The sequence below is a fragment of the Phascolarctos cinereus genome, unplaced genomic scaffold, assembly GCF_003287225.1.
Source record: "Phascolarctos cinereus isolate Bilbo 61053 unplaced genomic scaffold, phaCin_HiC Scaffold_4;HRSCAF=312, whole genome shotgun sequence".
Lineage (NCBI taxonomy): Eukaryota > Metazoa > Chordata > Mammalia > Diprotodontia > Phascolarctidae > Phascolarctos > Phascolarctos cinereus.
Window position 1 is genome coordinate 459,570,270 of NW_027555847.1, and position 27,322 is coordinate 459,597,591.

Sequence of the window (27,322 nt, forward strand, 5' to 3'; positions counted from 1 at the left end):
CAAACTGTGTTCTTTATCCTAATAGCTGACATTTAAAGTGCTTTAGGGTTTATAACCTTAGGACATAGTACATTTTACTTTTTTTGGATCTTACAATGGTCCTTTGAGAGATTCGAGTCAATTATTACTATCTCCAGTTTCATAGAGGGGAAATCAGAGGTTCAGAAATGTGCCTAGGATCACAACATAAGTTTAACAACACTTTTGTTGTCGTTATTTAGTTGTTTCAGTAGTGTTCAGTGTTTTGCAACCCTATTTGGGGTTTTCTTGGCAAAGATACTGGAGTGGTTTGCCATTTCCTTCTCCAGCTCACTTTACAGATGAGGGAACTGAGGCAAACAGGGTTAAGTGATTTGCCCAGGGTCACACAGCTAATGAGTTTTCCTTACTCCAGGTCTGGCACCACTTAGCTGCTCTCAACAGCACTAAGACCTGGATATTTTGACTTCTGGTCCAGGGATCTTTTAATTTAAGTATGTATTCAAGTTCACAACTACAACATGGAATCACAGAGTTGGAAAGAACCTCAGTGAACGTGTACTCCAATTTATACCTAAATGCCATCTCCATTATAACAGAATAGAATAGTAGTTATTCAGACTTTGCTAGAATATTTTCAAAGGAAGGGAACCTCCAAAGAAGACCATTTTAATTTTTAATAGCTCTAATTGTGTGACAAGAACTATTCCTGACATCAAGCCAACATTTACTACTTTGTAACTTCCCCATTGCTCCTGGTAGGGTTTCCAGGGTCAAACAGAACAACTCTCAGTATTCCATATGACAGCTCTTCATATACTTGAAGATGGATGTCATGACCTCCCTGAATCTTCCCTCTTTCAGGCCAAAGCCCACAGTTCCATCAACTTACCCTCACTTAAGATAGACTCAAGGCCTTATTCCATCGCTACTGCCCTTCTTTGGATTCTATTCAACTTGTTAATGTTCTTCTTAAACTGTGGTGACCTGAAATGAACACAGTACTCTGGATGTGGTTTGCTGAGGCAGGCATATATCACCTCTTTCTTTCTGGAAGCTGTGCCTCTTAACCTAGCTGACATTTCCTTTTACCTTTTCTGATTGCCACAATGTGTTGCTGATTCATATTGTGTCAATTAAATCACTCAGCTATTTTTCAAACTACTGTGCAAGTATCCTGTACTTGTGAAGTTTATTTTTTTAATATTCTGTAAGAAAGTTTTTCCTAATTCTTTATGCCCTCCATCATTTATTTGCAGTTTATCCTGTACATGACTTGTTTTTACATAGTGGTTTCCAAGTCTTTTCTCCCATTAGACTGTGAGCTCTTTGAGAGGACGGCCTCTTTTGCCTTTCTGTGTATTCCTAGCTCTTAACCTGATTCCTGGAACATAGTAAATGCTCAATGAATATTTATTGACTAATCTTTCATTGCATTCTGCCTCCTGTGTCCAACAAAAATATAGAGGAGGGGGGAGAGAAAGCCCTGTACAGATTCATTTCACTCACTAATTCATAAAATCAATGCAATATAATGAACTGATTTATCTTAATATATAGCTATGCACAAACCCTGCTTATATTCATTCAGTCTAATGCTTAAATTAGTTTACATCTATGTGTATGCAAATTAAGAAATAGGGGAAAGGAATCTTGTTCATTTTATTAGGAGAATTTACCATCATATTTTAGGGAAATGTTGCTGCATTTGAAGGCAAGGATTCAAATGATGCCAATAAAGGTGTTCAGTCTCTTTCAGTCTCTCATTGTTTCTTTGTCAACCTAGAGGAATCAGAGTGAAGACAAGGACCTAGGAAATTATGTATATTAATGCCTACCTGCCTGTGAATTCCTCTATGGCAGGATTTATTAACTTTTTTTTTGTCATGGACCCTTTTGTTGGTCCAGTGAAATCCATGAACCCTTTAGAATAATGTTTTTAAATACATAAAGCAAAATTCAAAGAAATGCAAAGGAAACCTATTATACTGATATACATATATCATTATTTTTTTAAAAAATAACCTCAGGTACAGAATCCCTACTCTATGGTATCTTTAACAAGGGGCCAACTGACCTGCACTTGAAGACCTCCAGTGAGGAGGAACCTGCTAACTCTTGAGATATCTCATTATACTTTTGGGGAAATTTCCTAATTAAAAATACAGGATAATAATGATTTGAAGTCTACCTCTGTCTTTTGTCTGTACATTTTTTCCTATGTCTACTCTCTGGAGACAAGCGAAACAAATCTAATACTTATGTATGCCAGCCTTCCACATACTTAACGATAATTGTCATGTTTCCTTCAAGTCTTATTTTTTTAAGCTAAATGTCCCTGATTTTTTAAATATGTCATGATTTATGGTTCTCTTATCATCTTGAATACCCTTTGGTAGAATCCCTCTAATTTATCAAAATCTTTCCTAAAATGTGGTGCCCAGAATTGAACATGATATCACACTTGTGGTCTGAGCAAGGCACAGTGGATTGAGACTCTGACAACCCTTATTTTGAACACTATTCCTCGATTAGTGCAGCCTAAGATGATAATAGAGTCATTTGTTTGTTTTGGCTTCCATCTTGAGCCAAAAATGCATATTCATCTTTCATTTGATTTGGACCTCCAGATGTATTTCAGATAGACTATTATTGAGCCATGCCTTCTTTATCTTAAATATGAGGGCTTTTTTTTAACCCCAGAAAACAAATTTGCATTTATATATTAAATAATATAGTAGAGAAGAGGCAGTTCTTAGAGTCAGTAAAAGTTTAGTTTGAGTTTTGTCTCTGATACATATGGTGGGTATTATTCTCTGAAAGTCAGTGCCCCTATGAACTCTTTAAGACTACAAACAGTTGAAGATAAGTTATCCATCCATATTGGTAGAGAAAGTTACTCTCGGGGAGTTCCCTATTCCAAATAATAAATTTGGTCAGAAAAGCCCAACAAAAACAAAAATCTTTCATCTTATTGAGATCAATCCATCATTCTAGCCAGAGATCTTTTTGGATCCAGACTCTGCTATCCAATATGGTATCTCTTCTTTCTAGCTATTTGTCTTCTAAAAGTTGGATAAGCTTGTCATCTGGGCTTCTCTTCAGGACACTGACAAAACTTTAAGAAGTACAAGTGTAGTGACAGTTCTCTAGGGAGCTTCATCAAAGATCCCACTCCAAGTTGACATTGAACTATCAATCACTACCAGTATAGTACACTTCTAAGTTCATCTAACTGTGCTATCATTTATTCTGTATCTTATTCCAAAGGTAGTGCCAGAGGTCTTGTCAAATGGTCTACTGATAAACACCATTTACACTGATACATTCCATCTACTGAATTTTCTTGATCTCTCAAATAACCCTACTCAAAATAGAAAATAGGTGTAGCTAGGTGGCACGGTGGATAAAGCACTGGCCCTGACGTCAGGAGGACCTGAGTTCAGACCAAATACTTGACATATACTAGCCATGTGACCCTGGGCAATTCACTTAACCCCAATTGCCTAAAATTTTTTTAAAAAGTGAACAAACAAAGAAATAGAAAATAATAGAAAGCCAATGAAAAGTCTGCCATGGCCTATTTTTGAGGAAGTTACAGTGGCTTTTAGTGATCTCTGTTTCCTTTTCTAGATGTATACAAATCATCTCTTTAATTATGTGCTCTAGAATTTTGACATGTATTGAAATCAGTCTCATTTATATTTAATTTAGTAGCTTCATTCCAGTTCCTTTCTTTTTCTTTCTTTTCTTTTTATTCTTATTCCTATGAAGAATCAGGACATTTTCCCTTTACCCATTCCGTTCTCATTTTTCATTATGTTTCTGAGAACACTGACTGGCTGTATGGTCTGATCCTCAGTGTTTTTTCAGTATCCTGGAACATAGTTTTTCTGGACCTAGTGCCGAGATAGGTGCTTCCTTACTATCTCCTTACTTATGTCTAGTTTCAATTCCCTTTTAATAACATTTTCCCTATCTTTTCCAGAAATTCCCTATCAAATCCAGATTATTCTCCTTGGCAGAATGAATATGTGATTTCATCAGACTGCACCAAATCAAATTCATCTTTCTATTCCTTAGAAAATAGTTTTATGGAGTTTATTTGACTAAAAAAGAATTAATTTACTTAGTGACTAATTTTTGAATGATGAATTCCTCCAATTGTTTTTTTAGGCTGGAGCTTTTACAGACATATAACCTCCTCCAAGCCTACAGTCAAAACCATTTTGATTTAGTAGGACTTGTCAAAGCTCTCATTCCACTAGGATAGCCTTTGGGAGCCCACATCATCTTCATATGGTGATGAGGCAGCAAAGGAAGATTTTGTTGGAAGGAACTATTTGTGTACTTCAGCATTTAATAACAACCACAGGCCTTGTAACAAGGCCTACACCACTGTGAGGTGGGTGCTATTATCTATATTTTATGGTTAAAGAAACCGAGACTGGGAAGTTAAGTGACACTGAATGGCCCATAGACACATAGCTAGTATGTCTCTGAGGATGGATTATTTCTATGGATTCATGATTTTATTGATTGTAAGTACTCCCATTGCTATAGTTTACAACCTAGCCAAGCTTTCTCATATAATTTTGGATCAAACTACTTCATAATTATTTTTCATAATAGATATGTCTAACATGTTAGAGACTTCCTTCCAAGACTTTTAATATTTCTTTTGTACTAGCCCATATATGTACGTACATGTATACGTGCATATGTAATGCATATTTGTATGTAGTCATGTGTCCTTATATGCTTTTTATTCTTTTTAACAGTGATCATAATGGTTGGACAGCTCTTCATCATGCTTCCATGGGAGGATACACTCAGACCATGAAGATAATTCTTGATACTAACGTGAAATGTACAGATCACGTAGATGAAGAAGGGGTATGAGTGTATGATAATACTTCATTCCTGCTGAAAACCATGTGATAAGGTTTATTCTCTAAGGGTCCCTTCACCTTAAAAGGAAAGTCAAATATAGAATCTGAGAATGAGGAAAGGGAAGAGGAGAAGTTTGGATGGTATAACTAGAGAAGAAAAAATGAGCTTAGAAAAGTTGTGTGCAGAAGACTCTTTATAACAGAACCACTATTTCCTGAGTGAAATCTCTCTTCTCTTCCTAACCTCCTCTTCCAACCCACTAATTGCAGCAAGAAAATACTAAAATGCCTTGAAGTTAAGAAAAAATAGAGCTGGAACTTCCAATTATAATTTTTTCCACCAGTTTTAAATTTATGGATTTTGATATGTTTGGTGGCTTTTGTTTGTTCATTTGATATTGCTTAGCAACTTAATAATAGAGATGAGCAAACAACTATTTGATCCTTGATAATTTTTGGTTGCCTGTAACTTGTATCCTGTTTCCCTCGTAAGAACACTGCTCTTCACTATGCTGCACGGGAAGGACATGCCAAGGCAGTTGCACTACTTTTGGAACATGATGCTGAAATTCGAATGAACAAGCAGTCAGCCACCTTTTTGCATGAAGCCATTCATAATAGGAGAAAGGAGGTAGTTATTACTACCATTATGAGCAAAAGGTAAAATTCTTGGCTATAGAACAATGCTTCCTAGTGTGGCACTAAGCAATGATTCATAAGCTTAAAAGTGCATTATTTTTTAGCTATTTGCCAATGTCCTCCCAAATTCCTTTCACACATTATTTTTGTTGTTCAGTTGTTTCAGTTGTGTCTAAGTCTTGTGATCGAATTTGGGGTTTCCTTGGTGAAGGTACTATTGTGTTTTGCCATTACTTCTTCAGCTCATTTTACAGATGAAGAAACTGAGCCAAGTAAGTTTAAGTGGCTTGCCCAGGGTCACATAGATAGTATCTATAGAGGTCGGATTTTAATTCAGGTCTTGTCTCCAGGCCTAGCACTCTACCCCCTGTGCCATCTAGCTGCCCCTTCATATATTACACCTTGTACAGAAAGAACCTTTGATTGTGTTACAAGATTACAGTGCTGATTAATACAAGTAGATTGGGACACATAATGGTATAGTGGAAAGAATATTAGCTATGATACAGAAGACCTAGATACAAATTTCACATATAACACATTACTGGGGGACTTTGGGCATCTCGATTAACCACCTTGGGCCTCAGTTTCCTAATGTGCAAAATGAAAGAATTATATTGTCTTCTGAGGGTCCATTCTAGCTCAACACAGATTTTGAGTCTTTGTTGTGTCCATATGACTTTTAAGTGATTTCTCCTATCACAAATGGTGTTTACTCTAACATGAAAAGTATTTTAATTCAATGGAATATACCCTCTTATTGGAGAAATTGTGGGATTTAAGTGCACTTGTAAATAGTGGTAGGTTATGCCCACTATCATTTTAGCTAGCCCAACTAATTTATATGGGATTCACTTCTATTATTTGCCCCATGCTTCCTATGTAACTTCATTTTGAAATACAATCAAGGTGAGATACATACAATTTCAAACTCATTTATTGGGGGACACACAAGCACAATTTGTAGACAGGAAAAGAAAATAAAACAGTTTCTGGGACATCTGAAGTCCTGGACACATCTTCAACTCAACATATCCAAAACTGAACTCATTTTCCCCCTCAAATGCGACCCCCTTTCTTAACATCCTTATTGCTGTTGAGGGTACTATTATCCTTCTAGCCACTCCCAAAACAGGTGAAAAGTATCTCCAAATGCCATTTGGTTTATAATTTTGCTCTATTAATCAGCGTGATCCAAAGCTTTTTGCTCACAGTGTTACCGCTGTAGATGATTTCTGCTGATTGGTTTAACTGAAAGTTAAGAATATTTCCAAAAATATTTATATCATCATCATGAACTTAATCTCTAAGAATGAAATAGATGTTTTCTTCCAGCCCTTTCCTAGATTTGCTTTCTCACTAAAGTTATAGTTCCCATCCTGTTTCATCCATTCATCCATCCACTTATTCAATCAGCATGTATTAAGTGCCTATTGTGTAGGACTACACAGGAGCTGGATTACAAAGGAAATTTCATTTGTTTTGAGGGGATGGAATTCACTTGTATCTAGATGAGTAAATATGAAATATATGCAAAGTAGTTTCGAGATGGGGGAGCAGGACATTAGCACCTGGGTAAATAAGAACCGATTTCATTTAGGAGATGGCTCTTCAGCTGAGTTCTGAAGGGATTCTAAAAGGTAGAGGTGATGAGGAAGGACATTCCAAGCATAGGGCTTGTATTCCATTGCAAAGGCAAGGAGGTGAAAGGTAAAATATCAGGTAAAGTCTGGCTGGAATACAGAATGTAACTCAATCAAATAGCACCTACTGTGTATTGGGGTAGTATTCTGGGTTCTGGGGTTGCAAAGACTAAAGTGAAACAATTCCTTCCCACAAGCAAGTTCCAATTTAGTAGAAGGAGACAACATGTATGTGTATATGTATAAACAAAATAGATCAAAGGTGATTGGGAGTGGGGAGGAACTGGAGGGATAAGAAAAGTCTTCTTGTAGAGGGCTTTTGAGAAAGTCTTTAAGAAAATTAGGAAATCAAAGAAGTGGGAATGAGGACGGAGTACATTCCAGGTATGAATGATAGCCAGTGAAAATTCATGGTGACAGGAGCTGTGTGTGAGGAACAGTAAGAAGGTAGTTTTGGAACTATTGCATACATGAAGGTTCATAATCTGTAATGTGGCTGTCAAGGTATATTGGAGTCAGGTTGAGAAGAGCTTTAAATAACAACAGAAAAGTTTATATTTGATGCAAGATGTAGTAGGGAACCATTTGGAATTTGCTGAATAGAAGAGTAAAATGGCTAGAACTGTGCTTTAGAAAATCATTTTGTCATTTGTGTGAAAGAACGTAATAGACAATAAACTTGGAAAGAGAGTCTAGAGGCAGACTATTCAGACCTTTAAAATCTAAAATGAGGGGTTCATATTGTATTCCAAAGGTAAAATAGCCTTCAACTGGTTTATCTACTTCCAATTGCTCCCTTCTCTAATACTTTCTCCACATAACTGTCAGATTTTATTTCTGACATTCCTGTATGATTTTGCCATCCTTTCCTGCTTAAAAAAAGAAAAAAATCAGTGCTCTGTATTTCTTCTAGGGTAAAACGCAATGTCAAGTCTAGTATTTAAAGCCCTCTGCAATATGGCTCCCATCTTCCTGTTATCCCATTAGACATTTTCACATACTTTCCATTTTTTCTAAAATATCCAGCCAACTGCTCTGAATCCATCCATATCTCTTTGTTTTATGACATTGTTGTTGTTTTTGTTTCCATATTTGTGATGCATTCCCTTCTTTTGGCCTCAGTCAATTTTCTACTCAAGGCCTTGGATTGTGTTCTCTGTGTGTGTGTGTGTGTGTGTGTGTGTGTGTGTGTGTGTGTGTGATACTGTATTTACTTAAGAATACAAACTGTTTAAGGGCAATGAACTGTTCTGTCTTAGTCATGTACATAGTGGAAATTTAAGAAATGTTTATTGCTGTGTGACCCTAGGCAAGTCACTTAACCCCATTGCCTAACCAAAAAAAAAAAAAGAAAAAGAAATGTTTATTGAATTTAATTTAATACTGAGCTTCTGCTAGGAGCACAATATTGTGCTATTGCTGACTGGTTGTAGGTGCCTTTATCAAACCCTTCTATTTCTTGCCATATACACTTCGTATCCAGGAAGATGAAAAGACAAATTATGGAACCCACAAGAACCTAGAATAGGCAACAGCAACAAGAATGGCCCCCTGGGATATGCAGAGAAATGACCATAATTGGTGTTGCCATACCTACCTGATGCATTCCGACCATCCACTGCTCCTAATAACTGGCTGATGGACAGGGCAGCAAATAAAGTTCATTTCTTACCCTAGTCCCATCACTTCCAGAGGATCAAACTGCTTCATCCAGGTGGTGCAGGTGTCAAGATGACCTGAGTTTAAATCCAACCTCAGACAATAACTGTGTAACTCTGAGCTAGTTCTGTAACCTCTTTTGCCTCAGTTTCCTCATCAGTAAAATGGGAATGATAATAATAGCATTTACTTCTCAGGGATGTTATGAGGATAAAATGAGATAATTATTTGGAAAGTGGTTTGCCAACCTTAAGGTGCTATATAAATGCTAGTTTTTAAAAAAATTATTCAGCCTTACTTTCATGAAGTTAATAGCATTACAAGTCATGATTGAACTGGAACATCTCATTTCAAGTTTTTATCTAGTATGTTTGCTTTTTTTATGAAAGCAGATGATAAATACTTTAGTTTGCTTTTTTTTTTCAACAGATGGGATGAATGTTTGCTGGTGTTCAATCCTATTTCTGTAACCAATAAATGTGCTGTATTGGAAATGATAGAGTACCTTCCTGAATGCGTAAATGTAAGTTCTACAGGATTGGCTTCATCTAGTAACACAATCTTATCCAAACAGATGTGGACTTAGTGATGTGGACAGACTGCTTTACAAAAGACATATATGAGCTCTGAAAGCAAGGTCAGGAAAAAATTGGGGGACATCTCTGGGTATTGAAAGCATTTAGATATGATTATTTAACCATTGCCAATGATACTTGATTGATGTGGTATTGGCCTGGAGAAGTCAATCAACAAGAATTTTTTAAGCATCTGCTATGTGCTAGGCACTGTGTTAAGAACTGGGGATGTAAAGAAATTTTAAAAAGTCCCTGCTCTTATGGACCTCACTATAATAGGGAAGGCTACATGGAAAAAAGTATGTACAGTCAAGATCTGTATAGTGTAAGTCAGAGATAATCTCAGAGGGGAAGGCAGTAAACATTAATGCTAAATATTTCCCTGATTTGTTTTAAAGGAAGAGTAGAATTCATAAACTAGAAGACATTAAGATTGATTTTAAATTTTGGCAAAATTCTAAGATTTTGGTGAACATCTATAGAGAAACAAGTAGTGAGTACATAGAACCAGTGTGACCTTATCAACCAGTCATACCAGCTGCACCTTTTAATTTTTTTTTTCATTTGACAGTATTATTCAATTGTCTGATTAGGAGAATGCTCTAAATATTGTTTACCTCAATTTTATATCAATACTGGATCAAGTTTTCATGATATAAAAATGGAAAACATATGGGCTAGATGGGAGTTACAGTTAAATGGCTTTGAGACTTAACTGGATAAGTAGCTGGACACAGAGAGCAGCCATGAATGATGTGATGTTACTTTTGCAAGGAGGTCACCTCTGGAGTGCCCCTAGAATTTGTGCTTAGTAATGTACTTTTAAAAGTTCTTCCTATTTACTTGAATAAAGGCAACATTGCATATAAAATTTGCAGATGACATAAAACTAAGGAATAGTGCAAGTATATTATAGTTAAAACACAAAAAGATCTTGCTAGGATAGGGTATTAAACTGAATTCAGTAAGATGAATTTTAATAGTGATAAATGTCATGTCATACCAATAAGTTCAGGTGAAAGCGAAGTAGTTTGACAGTAATCTCTCTGAAAATGATCGGGAGGGGGGTGGTGTCTTTAGTGATCTAAAAATTCAATATGAGTCAACAGTAATTCGTGGCAACCAAAAAACAAATAACTAATGTATATTAAGAGAGGTATAGTTTTCATTATGATGAAAGTGATACAGTCACTGTAATTCTCAGTCAATAAACATTTAATAAGCATTTACTAAGTTCTAGGCACCAAACTAAGCGGTGGAGGTAGAGATAAAAATACAAAGAAAGACCCCACTCCCCCCACCCCAGCCCTCTGAGAGTTTGCAATATAATGGGAGAAGATAGTACAGAAAAGGAAGCTGTGAAGTGGGGTGGAGAAATTTTCATAAAGGGTGTAATCTAAAAATGCTTCTTGGAGGAGGGAACTTTGGATTATTTTGAGATATGTATATTGAAGGAGAGGAGGCAGAAGCTTTTCTAGAGAAGAAAAAGATTTCCTAGATAAGATTACCAGTTCATTAGCTCAAATGGATACAGCTTGGCTATATCCACCCATCATGGCAGAGAAAAGAGGAATGAGGCTGAGGAGATGGGGAACAGGTAATGAAGAAACTAACTGATCTAGAAAAGCTAGATTTTATGATAGACAATGAAAAAAGAATATGTTATTGAACAGGAGAGCAGTTACTAGCGCATATATTCTTCAGTGATTTTTCTCAGCAAATCTATATAGGTAAGAACCTAGAAAGGCATCCATGAAATACACTGTATCCTTATAGCTTAAAACCACACTGAGACTATTGGAAGAACCTGTAAGGAACATCTATTGGAATCTTTGGTAGAAGTAATAGACTATTGTTTAAAATCTTGTATCTGATTATCATGTTCTTTTTCTTTCATTATAAGTACTGTTTAAAATGAATAGAGAAACAACAGAAATAGAATCTTCCATGCTATAGTTTTAGAAGTGCATTGACAGCTTGTCATATTAACTTTCATGATCCTAATGGATATAAAACCAGATTGTAACTGATTCTTCTCTGTCAAAGGCTCTTTTAGATCTCTGCATTGTGGAATCCTCAGAGGAAAGGTCATGCCTAAATTTTCATGTAAGTCATTTTAAAGAATCTATTTTTACTAATGTGCAAGAGAGAGGCAGCATGGTATAAGAGATAGTATGATGGATGTGAGGTAGGAAGACATGATTTCAAATCATGTCTCTTAAACAGAGTGGCTGAGTCACCAAGGGCAAGTCACTTGGCCTAAGTCTCACGAAACTATCTCATATTTGGTCCTAGGATCACAGAAATAGAGCTAAGAGGGACTGAAGATGACACTTAATTCAATTTCTGTTTTTGCAGCTGGGGAAATTAAGATGGATGTTGATTGGATCACTTGTCTCAGGTTTCATGAGTAGCATGTATCAGGGTTGAGATTTAAACTCAAGTTCTTTGACTCCAAAACCACTGCTCTTGCCTCACTATCATGCTGCCTTATCTACTAATAAGTGATAGACTGTTTGCAATGTGTCTTGTGGATGGAATGACTACACTCATGAAACAATGTTGATCTATTAATTAACATTTCGATGGATTAGAAATGATGTTCATATAAAAAATCCTAACATTTTTGTAATATTAATAAAATGTTTTATTTTAAAATTTGGCACATCAGTAACTTTTTAATTTGGGATAGTTTTTTTCCCCCTCAGGTTCAAATCTGAACATTCTGATGTTTAGATGTTTTGTATCACTTTTTAGGAGAATATATTTCTGCCTAAAGAAAGAGCACTGTACTTTGCTACCATCTGAAATCCTATTTAGTTCTATGACTGAGTATAGTGGCAACTAGTTTGCTAATAACATTTTTTCAGGATACTTATTTATTAAGGATAAAATAATAAAATAATTAGCTTTTATTGCTAACATGGGACTTTCTGGTTTTAATGCATTTACTTATCTAGAGAATTTTACTGTCATTTATTTTTTGGTTTTAATATTTATTCTATAGGTTGAATATATTTTTAAGTATCTTCAAAGTCCATTAGGATTCAGAGGGAAAGAAGAAGTCAATGAGATAATTTATGGGCCACTTTGCTCACTCAATGTAAGTATGGTTTTTCAATTATCATAGTTACCTTGGTATGAGACATGCAAATTTCAAAATACCCTATGATATCATAATTGAAGGACTTTAGAAACCATTTAACCAAAAGTTCTTAATCTGGGGCATTGAAATTTAAATATGTGTGTGTATAACTATTTTAAGATGATTTATTTCCTTTGTAATGCTATGTATTTTATTTTATGCTAAACATGGTTCTGAGAAGACATCCACAGGCTTTACCAGACTGTCAAACAACATCACATCCAAGAGATCCAGGGTTTTGTTCAAGTCAACCCTGAATCTCAAGATTCTCTTTCAGCTACTACCGCCCTCTCCGTCCCCATTCCCACACACGTGCACCAGGTTCTCTTACATTTCCAATCAATTAAGGAGGCAAAGAATGTAATAATAACAATAATAGAACTGATCACATAAAATCAGTTGTATTTATACCCTACAATATTATAGAAAGAAAGGAAGGAAGGAAGGAAGGAAGGAAGGAAGGATGAGGGGTATTTATAATCAAGATTAAAAAAAATAAATGACAGCCCTATTAAAGACAAAGGTCAAAGGGAAAATTTGTAGCCTGTGGGAACTAAGTCTGCAGCCATGGGTGATGCTTAAGTCAGGAAGATCAATTTACTTTAAAATTTGTTTCAGCTGCTGAGAGGGAGCCAAAATTTACCTTAGCATTATCAAGACAGGGTCCAATTTGACATATCTCTACTCACCAACATTTACTGAAAATAAGTCATAGTTTTTGTATGTTTGTGCTCATTTTTAAGTCCTTATGAATAAGGAGAAAGAGCACAGGGCAGGCAGCATGGTGTGGTATAAAAAATATTGACTCTGAAGTCTAAGGACATGGGTCTAAATCTTGTCTCTCTCGATTACTACCTGTGTGACCTTGAACAAGTTCCTTCATCTCTCTGGGCCTCAGATACTTCATCTTTAAAAGGAGGAGGGTAGACTAGTATGACATCAGAGGTTCCTTCAAGCACTAGATACATGATCTTAAATTGGTTTGGGTTTTTTTTGTTGTTGTTGTTGTTTGTTTGTTTGTTTTGTTTTGTTTTTGTCTCAGCCTCTTGAAAAATAGTCTAAGTTTAGGGTATGCCCATAACTGAGTTAGGCAGGTTTGTCCAGGAATAGCAAGGCCTCTGGGAAGTATCCTTACTATATTCAGAAATGCAGGCACATTGACAAAGCCAGCATAGACCACTAAGGAATTAGGAGTTATGGAATTAGAGGGTGATATCTCCTTTCTGGTACATACTGATTTGATATTCACTTAGAAAGATGTACTACCATGCCCTATCAATCAGTGACAATTTTGTTACACTCTGTGTAACATGTGTTTGATACACTCTATGTACCTTGTCTACACTTCATTCTGCAATATTTATACTGCCAGCTGATATTTGTGTTTGTAAATAAAGTGCCTCAAATTCATAGATTTTAATGGCAGGTTTTTCAGATTCTTCATATTCCCCAAGTGAATTTCATACTATTTTATTTGGTTTTCTACCTCCCAATGCTCAGACAGTTTGGAAATACTGAATTCCAAAATTGCCAAATCCTGTGCTAAAATAATTTATCATTATTTCTTGTTCGGTATTTTAAAATTAATAGTCTGTGGCATATCATCCATATTATTGTCCCTACTAATTCTTTATATGATTGGAGAACATAGACTCCTTCCCTCTTTTTTTTTTAACTTTAGGCTTTATTGATGTATTTTTTTTAGTATTACAAACATTTACAGATTATTCTAATTGTCTCTTGTAAAGTCAAAGAATTAAGTAAAATTAAAAATGCAATGACCTTATCTGAAAGGCACTTTTTAAAAAAAAATTGATAGAAATTTATATCAGTGTTTAACATAAATTGTTCTTCTGGTTCTGCTCACTTCACTCTGATTAGTTACAAGTCTTTTCATGTCTTTTTGAAGTCTATTTCCTCATTTTTTTACTACACAGTTTCCAGCATATATAGATATAGATACAGATATATATCCACACACATATACACATGCATGCATACATATATACATAAACATATATATATATACATATATATGTATGTGTGTGTGTATATGTGTGTATATATATCTATATAGATATATATACACACAATTTACCTATCCATTGCTCCAGTGATGGACATACCTTCAAAACTTTAATTTTTGGCCACCACAACAAAAGCTTCTATAAATATTTTTGTACATACATGATCTTTTCCTCATTCTTTGACTTCTTTTGGGTATAGCTGTGTTAAAGTTGAAATGGTATGGTTGGGTTAAAGGACACACATTATATAATAACTTTTGTGTATTCATGGGCCCACTGACAGTGCATCGATGTATCTGTTTTCCCACAGCCCCTCCAATATTTGTTATTTTCCTCTTTTGTCATTTTTTCTACTTTGATGGGTGTGAGATAAAAATCTCAGAATTCCTTTAATTTGTCATTCCTCTAATTGGTGATGTAGAGCATTGTTTCATATGGTTATAAATGGCTTGATTTTCTTTTTCTCAGCAAGAACTTCCATTGGGGAATGACTCTCTTAAAATTTTAAATATGTTCTTTATATATCTTGAAAATGAGACATTTCTTGGAGAAATTTGCTATAAATATTTTTCCTAGCTGTTTTCCTTTCTTTTTTAATTTTAATAGATTTGTTTGTGTAAAAACTTTAAATTTTTATGTAACCAAAATTATCCATTTTATATTCTATGATCCTTTCTATTTCTTGTTTGGTTATGAACTTTTCTCCTATCTATAGATTTGATAAGTATCGTTTCCCTTATTTCTCTAACTTGTTTATGATATGATAGTTATACCTAGGAATCAGGGGTGGGGAACCTGCAGCCTCGAGGCTACATGTGGCTCTCTAGGTCCTCAAGTGCAGCACTTTGACGGAATCCAATTGGATTCAAAGGGCCACACTTGAGGACCTAGAGGATCACATGTGGCCTTGAGGCCTCAGGTTCCCCACCCCTGATCTAGGTCACATATTTATTTGTAGCTTCTCTTAGTATATGTGAAGTGTTGGTGTAAATCTGATTTCTCCCATACTTCTGTTCAGTCTTCCCAGTTGTTTTTCTCAAATACTGAGCTCTTATTCCAGTAGCTGGGGTCTGTGTTTATAAAATAGGGTATTAGATACATAGGCTTCTATATATTGTGTACTTAACCCACCTATTTTTAACCAGTATCAAATAGCTTTGTATTATCATTTGAGATGTAACACTGCTAGGGCTACTTTGATCCCATTTCTTTTCATTATTTTTCCTGAGATCCTTGACCATTTTTTCCTCCATATAAATTTCATTTATTATTTTTTGTAGTTTTATAAAGTAGTTTGGTATGTCATTAAATAAGCATAGTAATTTATATAATATATACATATATGCAATGTACATCACAACATATCACATCATCATATCATATTTCTCATTAGAGCTCTAAGTATTCTCATTTAGCACCTTTATGCTCTGCTTCAATGAAGCAGGGAAAGTGCTAGCCTTTGTAGTATAGAAGGTTCTAGTGGTACCCAGCCCTATGTCACCGCCCAACCGTATTAGGAAGAGAGCATCTTGTTGGCTGATTTTTATTTGCTGAGAGCATTTTCCTAAATAAATAATTTGGAGGATAAATTTATATAACACATTCATATCTGCTTTTACTGAATGGAAAAGCAGTTTTATCTAACAGATGGTTTGCTCACATGTATAATATTTGCTAATTTGTGTCAGATGTATGTGGCTAAAATAATAGGAAATTATCTTTAAGTAGATTTTTTTTGTTTGTTTCAACCAGGCATGAGAGAATCTAATTTAATTGATTATCAAATATATATGATTTTGGTCAATTGTGTCTGGCCCATAGCCACAGCTGGGCATCACAATTATCTGGTCTGTAACTGATGCACAATAACAGACAAAGTATATTTGTGAAGAGAGCACAGAAATCTTCTCTGGAAGCATAAGCACAGCACTCTGTTTGCATAGAAAATAATAACAAAAGTAGCTCATGGGGATATAGTGCTTTATAGTTTGCAAAGCTCTTGACATGTAAGGTGTTTATTGAAATATCTAAAATGAAATAAAGTTGAATATTAAAAACTGTTCCATCACAAAAGTGAGCTTCCAATCTGTTGGTTAAGCGATTCTGGTCATAGTGGTCCCAGTAGAATGGAATTTGTAAAGGCTTGAGAAAGAATATGAAAGACAGTGTGGCATCATGTGGTAGCTAGGTGGCTCAGCAGATAAAAATGTCAGATGTGGAATTAGGAAGACCTAAGTTCAATTCTTGCCTCAGTCACTTATTAGCTATGTGACTCTGGGAAACTTACTTATCCTGTTTGCCTCAGTTTTTTCACCTGTAAAATGGGGATAATAATAGTACCTCCCCATGTTATGGAGAGAAACAAATGAGATAATAATTGTAAAGTGCTTGGCACAATGCCTGGCACATAATAGTAGAAGTGGTAGTAGTAGTAGTAGTAGCAGCAGCAGCAGGAGGAGGAGGAGGTAGAGGAGTGGTGGTAGTGGTGGTAGTAGTTGTTGTTGTTCAGTATGTCCAACTCTACACGACCATGTCCATGGGGTTTTCTTAGCAAAGACACTGTTTTGCCATTTTCTTCTCTAATGTGTCCCATTTTACAGATGAGAAACTGAGGCAGACTAGGATTAAGTGACTTGCCCAAGGTTACACAGCTAGTAAGAGTATAAGTCCAGATTTAAACTTAGATCTTCCTGGCTCCAGGCCCAGTGCGCTTGCCACTGCACCACCTAGCTGCTCTGGTACATAGTACTTAGTTGTTCAGTTGCTTTGTGACCCCATTTGGGGTTTTCTTGGTGAAGATAGTGGTTTGCCATTTCCTTCTTCAGCTTAGTTTACTGATAAGAAAACTGAGTCAGAGTTAAACGATTTGTCCGGGTCTTGTGTCTGAGGCTTGATTTGAACTCAGGAAAGATGAGTCTTCCTGACTACAGGACCTATTAAATGTTGTTATTATTATGGAGAGAGAGATGGTCTCAGCCAAGAAGATCTGATTTCAAGCCCTTCCTTTGATACATACAGGCTGTGTGACTCTGAGCAAGTCCCATAACCATTTTCTGTTATAACTTCCCAAGGTAATTCTCTAAGATTTCAAGTTGTAAAGCAGTGTATGACCCTGTCAATCTGCATTGACAGAAGAATTTCATCACCAAGTGTTCACATCCCTTCCCACTTTTGTTAGCAGATCACCCCCATTGTCATTCCCCCAAATCTTCAGTCTCTCTTTAGCTACTGGTTCCTCCCCTGCTGCCTGCAAACATAATCAAGTATTCCTTTTAACTTAAAAACACTGAATAAATCCCACTATCTCCATTGATTGTGATCCTCAATCTCTGCTCTCTTTCTCAGCCAAATTCTTTGAAAGAGCTGTGTATATGCAGGGCCACCACTTCCTTTCCTCAAAGGCTCTTCTTAAGTTCCTCCCATCTGCTTCCAATCTTATGACTCAATAAAAAACTACTCTGGCCAAAGTTCACAGGGCTCTTCTTTCTGCAAAATCTAATGGCCTCTTCTCTATCCCCATCCTCCTTCACCCTTCTGCATCTTTTGGCACTAGTGATCAACTTCGTCTTTTATATCCTCTCTTCTCTCTGGGTTTTCCTAACACTGGGGGACCTATAAGAACCTACAGGTAGGTTGTCTTCCTACCTATCTTACTGCTACTTTTCATTCTCCTTTGTTGATCACAAGCCATTTCATATTCCCTAACTATGGGGATATCTCAACACAGTATCCTCAATCTCTTCTTTTCTCTCTATATGCAGCTAAGGTTCTCACCAGCGTTCATGTGTCCAATTATCATCTCTGTGCAGATAACTCTCAGAACTATACACCCAGCCAGTCCTAGCCTCTCTCTCAAGTGACTATCCCACTTCACCAACTGCCGATTAGCCATTTCAAACTCAGTGTTCTAGAGGCATCTCAAACTTAACATATTGTTGAATTCGAGGTTGTTGGAAGAATTTTTATATATACACTATACCTACATGTATATACAAATTAGCTATAATGTTGATACATGTAAACCTAAGTATGTATGCTTATATATAATCTATGTATAGAATATACACATATGTACATATGTATCTGTAAGGTGTCCCAAACTCTTCTTGCAACTTTAAACTTTGGGGGAATATTCTATATACATTTTTATGTATATGTGCATGTATTTGTGTGTGTGTATGTGTATATATATGTATATATATACACACACATATATACATATGCATATATAATATATATTACATGCTTGCATATTTATATGTGTGCACATATGTGTAAATGCAGGTATGTATATATGTTTATATGTCTATATGTGTGTGTGAATATATGTATGTGTATCTAAGTATATGCATATATACGTGTGTGTGTGTGTGTGTCTGTGTGTGTGTGTGTGTATGTGTGTGTGTATACATATTCTTCCAACAACATCAAATTCAATGATACTGATTTTGTGCTTATTCTGTGTAAGGTGACCTCCTAGGTATTAGAGATACCAAGACAAAAAAAAAACCTAATGAATACTTCCTCTTAAAAAGCTTATGAACTTTTATGGGGATATAACTCTCACATCCTTACTACAGCTTTGAAAAAAGTAGAAAACTTTATCATCAGCAAGCATGCACCTGAGGTGGTACATTTATAAACTATTAAAATTGTTATTTTACTGCTGGATTTTATGTTTATATTGCATGGTATAGTTATAGAAAATTAAGCTTTTTTATGCTGAATTTTAATTTTTCTTAATTTGTCTCACTTTCCCCATATGTTACATGTAGGCAATGGTACAACATAATCGTAGAGACCTTCTTGCCCACCCAATTTGCAGAGAATATTTACTTATGAAATGGTAAGATTTGAATTTTATAAGCATGAGTTAATTCTTACAGACATTTGTATGAACCTCATTCTGATTTCTAAATAGGCTTCACTCAAGATAAATAATTCCTTTGTAATATCAAATTTTGTAGTCTAACTTGGACAAGTTCTTAAGTACTACCTTCTCACTCATGGGAGGTTGTGATACTGTCTAGCTTTGATTGTTTTAAGTAAATCCACTCTCAGGAGAATGCTACATCAGCTAAGATCTTGTAACATAACATAACTAACGTAACGTAACGTAACGTATAACGTAACGTAACGTAACATAACATAACATAACTAACATAACATAACATAACATAACATAACATAACATAACATAACATAACATAACATAACATAACATAACATAACATACTTCTTCCTAACTCCAAGGACCTGTAGGTGGACAATGGACTAGACTTCTGAGAGATGAACTTTTCTTTTATGTACATCTTAAACTTTCTACAACAAAGAAAAACTATTGTTGAAAATATGTAAATTATGTTTTACACATTTTGTTTTTTAGGATGGCTTATGGGTTTAGAGCCCATGTTATCAACCTAGGATTGTACTGTCTTGGCCTTATTCCTATGACCGGTCTCATTTCTAATATAAAGCCAGGTTCGGCTTTCAATTCAACAGGTATTATCAATGGTACCAACAATGGATCAGCATCTTTAGACACTAAGGTATTATTTTCAATTTATTTCCATCCTTTGACTTAAATTTGACTTTTTAAAAAATGAATGATTAAAAGATGGTCCATTTGACATATTAGGCAAATAGTTCTGCCTAGGGCTCTAACCAGTAAATTGATGACTGAATGAAAACTAGCCCCCTTAGTTCACTCTCTGTAGGCTTCACCCTAGTCCCTAGACAGTACTTTAGCTTTATACCTCATCTACCAGTTGATCTCATTATCTGCCTTCTGCCTCTCACCCCACTCTCACTTCCTACCTTTTGCTCTTGAGTGCAGCAATCAAATCAATAGTATCATTACTTCTGGAAAGGACATATACATCAATTCCTTTCTCTGGTCATCACTCCCCCATATGTGTTATCTTCCCCCATGAGAATGTAGTCCCCTTGAGGATGGAAAATGTCTCTCCTTTTATATCCCTAGTACTTAGTACAGTGCCTGGCACACAGTAAATGTTTAATAAATGCTTTTTCATTCATTCATAATAAGAAAGAAGAAATATAGCAGAAAGAGTACTGGACGTGAAATCAGAAGAAACAAAAGTTTGAAACCCAGACTTAACATTAGTATTAGTTATGTGGTCTTAAGCAAGTCATTTAACCCCTGTGAGCCTCAGTTTCCTTCTCTGTAAAATGGGATGATAATATTTATTAAAAGTTCTTCACAGGATTCTTCTGAGTAAAGGACTTAATAAACCTGAGCATGCTATATCAATGTGAGTTAGTACGACTAGTAGCAATTCTGAAATTGTAGTACATTAGCTAGCATGATTAATCTACAGAATGACTGACTGACTGAATAAAAAGCAGTTACTAAGTGCTAAGTATTCTCCTTCCAGAACCAGATATAAAATTAAGACCATCCCTAACATTAAGGAGACTGTGAGGGGGAGACAGTACATATAGAGGAAAGGCCCATGGTCTGGGCAATCACAAAAATAATGAGAGTAACAATGGAACATTCCAGTAATGGACCCTTTCCACAGGCAATGGAATGGTGATTTGATGACAGTTCTTAGAAAAAGGTATAAAGAGAGTTGAATGCAGTGGCAAGGTTGAAAATAGCCAGAGTGAAGAGAACTAGAGAACGCAGAGTACAGAGGCCTAGCTTTTCCTCCTCTCAGACATGGCCTCTGGTGGTCCTCTTTGGCAGGATAGTAACAACATCATACAGTCTGAAACTGTTTGATCTGCTTGTCTCTATGTTGTGGGTTTCTTTCCTTTCTTTTTATTAATTTATTTTGAGTTATCAACAATCACTTCAAGGGCAGCTAGGTGGCACAATGAATAGAGCACCGGCTCTGGATTCAGGAGGACCTGAGTTCAAATCTGGCCCCAGACACATAAAACTTACTAGCTATGTGACCCTGGGCAAGTTACTTAACCCCATTGCTTAGTCAAAAAAAAAAAAAGAAAAAAAAGAAAAGAAAACAATCACTTCCATAAGCTTTTGAGTTTTAACTTTTTCTTCCCCTCCCTCTTTGCCTCCCTCCCCAAGAGCTATACACATATATTCCTATTAAACATATTTTCTATGTTGTGGTTCTTCCTATGTAGCATCTCAGTTAGGTATAGAGTTATATTTTTCTATAACTCTCTGAATAAAGGAAATTAATTTTTATTACCATTTCCATAAAATTAATATATTATCTTCAGAGTGACCTCTCTGTTTGAATCACAGCTAATATAAAATAAAAAAAGAACCAAAATAGAAATAAAAATTTACCACCAGGCAAATGTGAACACATTAAATTATTATTTCCTTTTACTTTGGCATTTCATCAACTTACTTATCTTGCATATTTTTCTATTTCAGAATTCTTATCTCATAAAAGTTTGTATGATTTTAGTTTTTCTGTCAAGTGTATTTGGATTTTTCAAAGAAATGATACAAATCTTCCAACAGGTAATAACTATGTTTATTATATCTTCATAATTGCAGCTATCTCAAAATGAAGAATATTGATTGGTCTAATGGAAAGACTTATTATGGAAAATTTTATTTCCGTAGAGGCAGCTGACACAACTGCTTTCTTAATTAGACTTAATTAGAATACACATCAAAATATTTCAGGAAAGACTGTTAATATTACTTATTGTTCCTGTGTTGGGTCAGACACACAGATTCTGTGGGGCTTTTTATCCATTAGGGATCTGAGGCTGTCTAAGAATTCTAACTTGTTTTACTAATGCGTGCTATGTGATTCTCCTTATGTCTGTTTTTATTTTTATTTTTTGGCATGGTAGACACATTAGGTTGTGAATATGTTAACTTAAATCTTATATTCCAAGCCTGTTCAATCAATCAATTAATAAATACTAATTGAGTATCTTCTCTGTATAGAAGACATCATGTCAGAGCATTCTTTTCCTCCAAGTTCTGTCACTATATACTCCTTGACATGAGCTAGTTTTCTCAAATTTCAATCAAGCTGATTCTAATCTCATGAAAGGTAGAAAGAAGTCGTGATACAAAATTGAATGTGACTTTGATAAAGCCAGGTTTCTTTGATTGCTGCAGTCCTGTGACTAAGGCAAACAGCAATGCCTTCACACCTTCTGAGTCATGTGATTCTTATCTCTCCATTTTTTCTCATTTCCTCCATAGAGGATTACACACAATGAACTGAAGGCTTACATCCAGGTCACTATTATCTCTGGGTTACTTATTGCTTGGCCAGTATATTTGTTGTTTCTTTTTCTCCCATCTTCACTTTTGGTCATTGGTAATATATTTTCCCCCATTACTTGCACATTATCAATGGTGACATATTGTGCCCAGTTGTTATTTTGATTCTTCCAAAATGGTTGTGTTCCACATGAGTGGTACTCATGTCATTATTGAGAGAATGGTTTTGTTAATAAGACTTTTATAATGTGTAATACAGTCTAGTTGCCTTGCACTTAGTTCCTGGCCCAGCTCAGTTTCCAACTGTTGCGCCTTTATAAGAGATATACAACAAAGGAGGCAGCAATACAATCTCTGGTTTTGTATATATATGTATATACATATGTATATGTATATACATATGTATATATGTATATATATGTATACATATACATATGTATATATATGTATATACATATGTATATGTATATACATATGTATATATGTATATATATGTATTATATGTATATACATATGTATATGTATATATACATATATATATGTGTGTATATATACATATATACATATATACATATGTATATGTATATACATATGTATATATGTATATATGTGTATATACATATGTATATGTATATATACATATATATGTATGTGTGTATATATATATACATATACATATATATATATATATACAAATGCCTGAAGCACTGATGGCAAAAAAAAAGGTGAAAATAATCCTAAAACAAGGAGTCAAACTTGACCATATTCTGTTCAATTCAACAAGCATCTTTTTGGTCCAGACCTGTGATTTCATTGGTGTAGTGAACTTCCAGTAAGGACCCTTTATCAATGCAGACTGGCAACTGTTCCAAACATTGTATAGTCCTGGAGAGTTGTCTTAGGCACTGAGAAATTAAACAACTTGCTAACACTTGTGATGAAATTAAGTGACAGCTTGACAAGAGCATTCATTAAGAACTTACTAGGCACCAAGCTCTGTACTAAAGGTTGGAGCTAAAAGGACAAAAATAAAACTGTTCCTAACCTCAAGGAGCTTACATTCTAACAGTAGAGGCAACAATATTTAGAAGTATATGCAAAATATATATAAAAATCAATAAAAGGTCATGTTGAGAGGGAGGATATTAGCAGCTGGTCAGGGAATGCTTAATATAGAAAGTTGTGCTTGAATTGAGATTTGAAGATAACCAAGAATTCTGATATTTGAAATTAAGGAGGGAGAATATTCTAGACTTGGTGGCCAGACAGTGCAAAGGCATGTGGAAAAGAGATTGAATGTCCTTACGAGAAACAACAAGTAAGCCAATATGGCTGGACCATCTAGTTGGGGAGGGGGGGGATAATGTGTAAGAAGACTTGAAAGTTGAGAAAGTGGATTATAAAAAGCTTTAGATGATAGGCAGAGGAGTTTGATTCTAGATACAACAAAGAAGTGCTACAGTTTATTGAGTAGAGGAGTGGTATTTAGATTGTGAGCTCCTGGAAGACAGGGACTATTCTTGCCTTTCTTTGAATCCCCAGCACAATGCTGGGTATATAGCAGGTGCTTAATAAGTGCTTGTTGATTTGACTTAAAAAATTATTTTTTTTAATTTTTAAAATTAAAATTTTTTAAAAATTAAAATTAAAATTTTTAAAAATCACTTTAGTGGCTGTAGGGAAGATAGATTGGAGTGAGGAGAACTGTGAGTCAGGCACCTCCTCTATTCTTGCATTTTGCAAAGTGCTATGGATGAAAATACAAAAAAATAAAGGGTCCTTATTCTTACATGGTATGTTCCACTAAGGGTTGGAAGGACAGAATAATAAGTACACAGACAAGGAATACAAAGTACTTTCAGGGGAAAACACTAACAATTGAAGGAAATAAGAAAGGCCTTTGATCAGTCCCATGATTGAAATTAGGCCCTGACAGAGTCTCATTGTTTGAAAGGAACAGAATAAGTAATTTATGGTAGGTGAATAGCATTTGTATACCAGGGAGCTATATTTGAGAAAATCTTAGTATCAGAGAGAATAAACACAGTTAAAAGCTTTTCAGTGAAGATCAGCAGAGGGTAAAATATAAGTGATACTGTCACATGAACAGATAACCACTTGGACCAAAAGAGGAAATAGATGACAAATCAGGAAACAGATCACAGGCTCATCCCAAAGACATGATGTAGTCACGAGGACTATCATTTGTCTGCCCATCTGCTGGAGCTCAGAAAAGCTAATACTTTATTGACTTACCTAAATGATAATTTAATTCTTCAAGAATGAAGGCATCCATGAAGAGAAGTTACAGTTCAAACCTGAATCTGTGTCACACATAGTCTGACATGCAATCTAGATTTTAAGAGAACAAATTTCAAAGAATTCAGAGAATGGTTGGTAAGGATGCCATGGCCTAAACTTTCATTTAAACCTAGAGAATAAGATGCCAATCCTAACTATTAGGTAGGTTCCTTTCAGGAAATCAATTGAGACTTCAAAGTCTGTTCTGAACCTCAGGAATCCACTTCTTGCAGTGTTAATTCACATTATAATCCCCCTGAGCTGAACATACCTTTTAGGAAGACTTTAACCATTATGGACTGAATAGTGTATAGTTAATTGTCATAGATTTCCAACCAGAACTGAAGACATAGGTTTGCTCTAGATGACGTGAATCCATAGCAAGAGTCCTGGGAGCCTAGACCTATAAAGGTATTCCCTCAAAAGCTTCCCTTTTCCTATTCCTCCATAGCCTTCCACCTGTTTGTTCAAATTCCAGGTAACTATTATTACCTAGGGGACTTTGGAGAAGTCACCCTTAGTATGGTTCATTTTCATCATGTACAAAATAGAAAAGATTGCACTGGATAATATCCGGTGAATCAGCTTTAAACTCCATGATCTTATGAATCCTGAAAAAATATTGGTATTAACTGTACTAGGGAGGAGGTTGGAAAGAGATTCTGACATATTCCATTATAGTACATTATTACCATGTCATATCAATATATGATTGAAATCTTCTCTTTCTTTTAAATCTCAGAGAATGAATTACTTTTTGGATCCCACCAACCTCATAGAATGGATAATCTACACAACTAGCATTGTTTTTGTGTCACCCTTATTCATCAGCATACCAGCTCACCTCCAGTGGCAGTGTGGAGCAATTTCTGTTTTCTTTTTCTGGATGAACTTCTTGTTGTATCTGCAGAGGTAAAGCTGATCTATTTGGTCTCTAACTTCTCTTAAAAAAAAATTTAAAAAAAAACCCTCCAGGAGCAGCTAGGTGGTGCAGTAGATAGAGCACCGGCCCTGAAGTCAGGAGGAGCTGAGTTCAAATCTGGTCTCAGACCAAACACTTGACACTTAACTAGCTATATGACCCTGGGCAAGTCACTTAACACAAATTGCCAAAAAAAAACCCTTCCAAAATACAATTGAACTTTGAATTTTCATGGTATTTGTTTCTTTTCATATAATTTTTTAAATCATCAAACTTTACATATACTACTTATTAATGTATTATCAGATATGCTATTATATATGCTAATACATATGCATGTGTATATGTATATACATGCATACACATGCAACACACACACACACACACACACACACACTCACACTCACACTTTTGATAAATAGTAATATGCTTCTCCAAGGTAACTCCTGTATTAATTTTAGGAGTATAGGCTAATTCCTTTTCAAATTTTTTTGAGAACTTTTGGAAGTCAAATATATCAAGATATTTTCTTCATAATACATTAATAGCACTCATTTCCTCAGTTCAGGGATCAAACTAAATTAATATTTATGGTGAAAATAGTTGTCAATATTTGACTGAGATGCTTCTTGTTTCACCTGCTATCTCATTGTTCACCCATTCGGTCACATGCTGCACTCTTAAGACATTTGATAATTCTCTCTTATGTTTTGCTCAGCACATGGCAATATTTTTTCTTATTTTTTAGGTTTTTTTAGTTTTAGTATTTGTTTCTTTTTTCTTTTCTTATTTTGTATTTAAATTTTGAATTAAAAAAAATTACAGAAAAAGACATTTGAGTTGGGGCAATTTTGTTGAGATGGGTGCAGGAAAAGGAGGAATGTGAGAAGGAAAAGTGAGTGACTTCACATTTTAGGAGGGGAACTTCCAGGTTTTTCTTTGTGTCTATATGTCCACAAGTTGTTATGTTTGTCCTTCTTTCTTGAAGAGGACCATGACACCAGGGAGATGATGACATGACTTGCCATTGACTTTGTTTTGAGTGATGGAGGAAAGATATAACAGGATTCTTTTCCTATATAGTATCACTTAGAACCTGAAAGGACTTATGAGTATCTAGTTCAGCTCCTTCATTTTACAAAATAGGAAACGAAGGGTCAGAAAAGTTAAGTGATTTTTTCAAAGGTCACACTGGTTGTAAGTGGCAGTGGTGGATCTGAAATCCAGGTCTTCTGAGTAAAATCCGGTGCTCTTTTCCATGCAACATGTTGCATGGTAAAAAGTCAAAAAACAAAACAAAACGAAACACTGCCCATGGAGTCTTCAAAGCTTAGTTTGAGACTAAGTTTGGT

General features: G+C 35.3%; 1 protein-coding gene across 1 annotated transcript in view; it reads left to right on the forward strand.

Moving 5' to 3' along the window:
- Positions 1 to 27,322, forward strand: part of TRPA1 (transient receptor potential cation channel subfamily A member 1) — a 75,260-nt gene that overhangs the window by 31,292 nt on the left and 16,646 nt on the right. Inside the window, exons 13-21 of the mRNA XM_020971045.1 lie at positions 4,761 to 4,875; positions 5,365 to 5,531; positions 9,242 to 9,335; positions 11,434 to 11,493; positions 12,395 to 12,490; positions 19,335 to 19,405; positions 19,946 to 20,108; positions 21,935 to 22,024; positions 25,791 to 25,960. Coding sequence (XP_020826704.1) covers positions 4,761 to 4,875; positions 5,365 to 5,531; positions 9,242 to 9,335; positions 11,434 to 11,493; positions 12,395 to 12,490; positions 19,335 to 19,405; positions 19,946 to 20,108; positions 21,935 to 22,024; positions 25,791 to 25,960 — 1,026 coding nt within the window. The remainder of the gene's footprint in view (positions 1 to 4,760; positions 4,876 to 5,364; positions 5,532 to 9,241; positions 9,336 to 11,433; positions 11,494 to 12,394; positions 12,491 to 19,334; positions 19,406 to 19,945; positions 20,109 to 21,934; positions 22,025 to 25,790; positions 25,961 to 27,322) is intronic.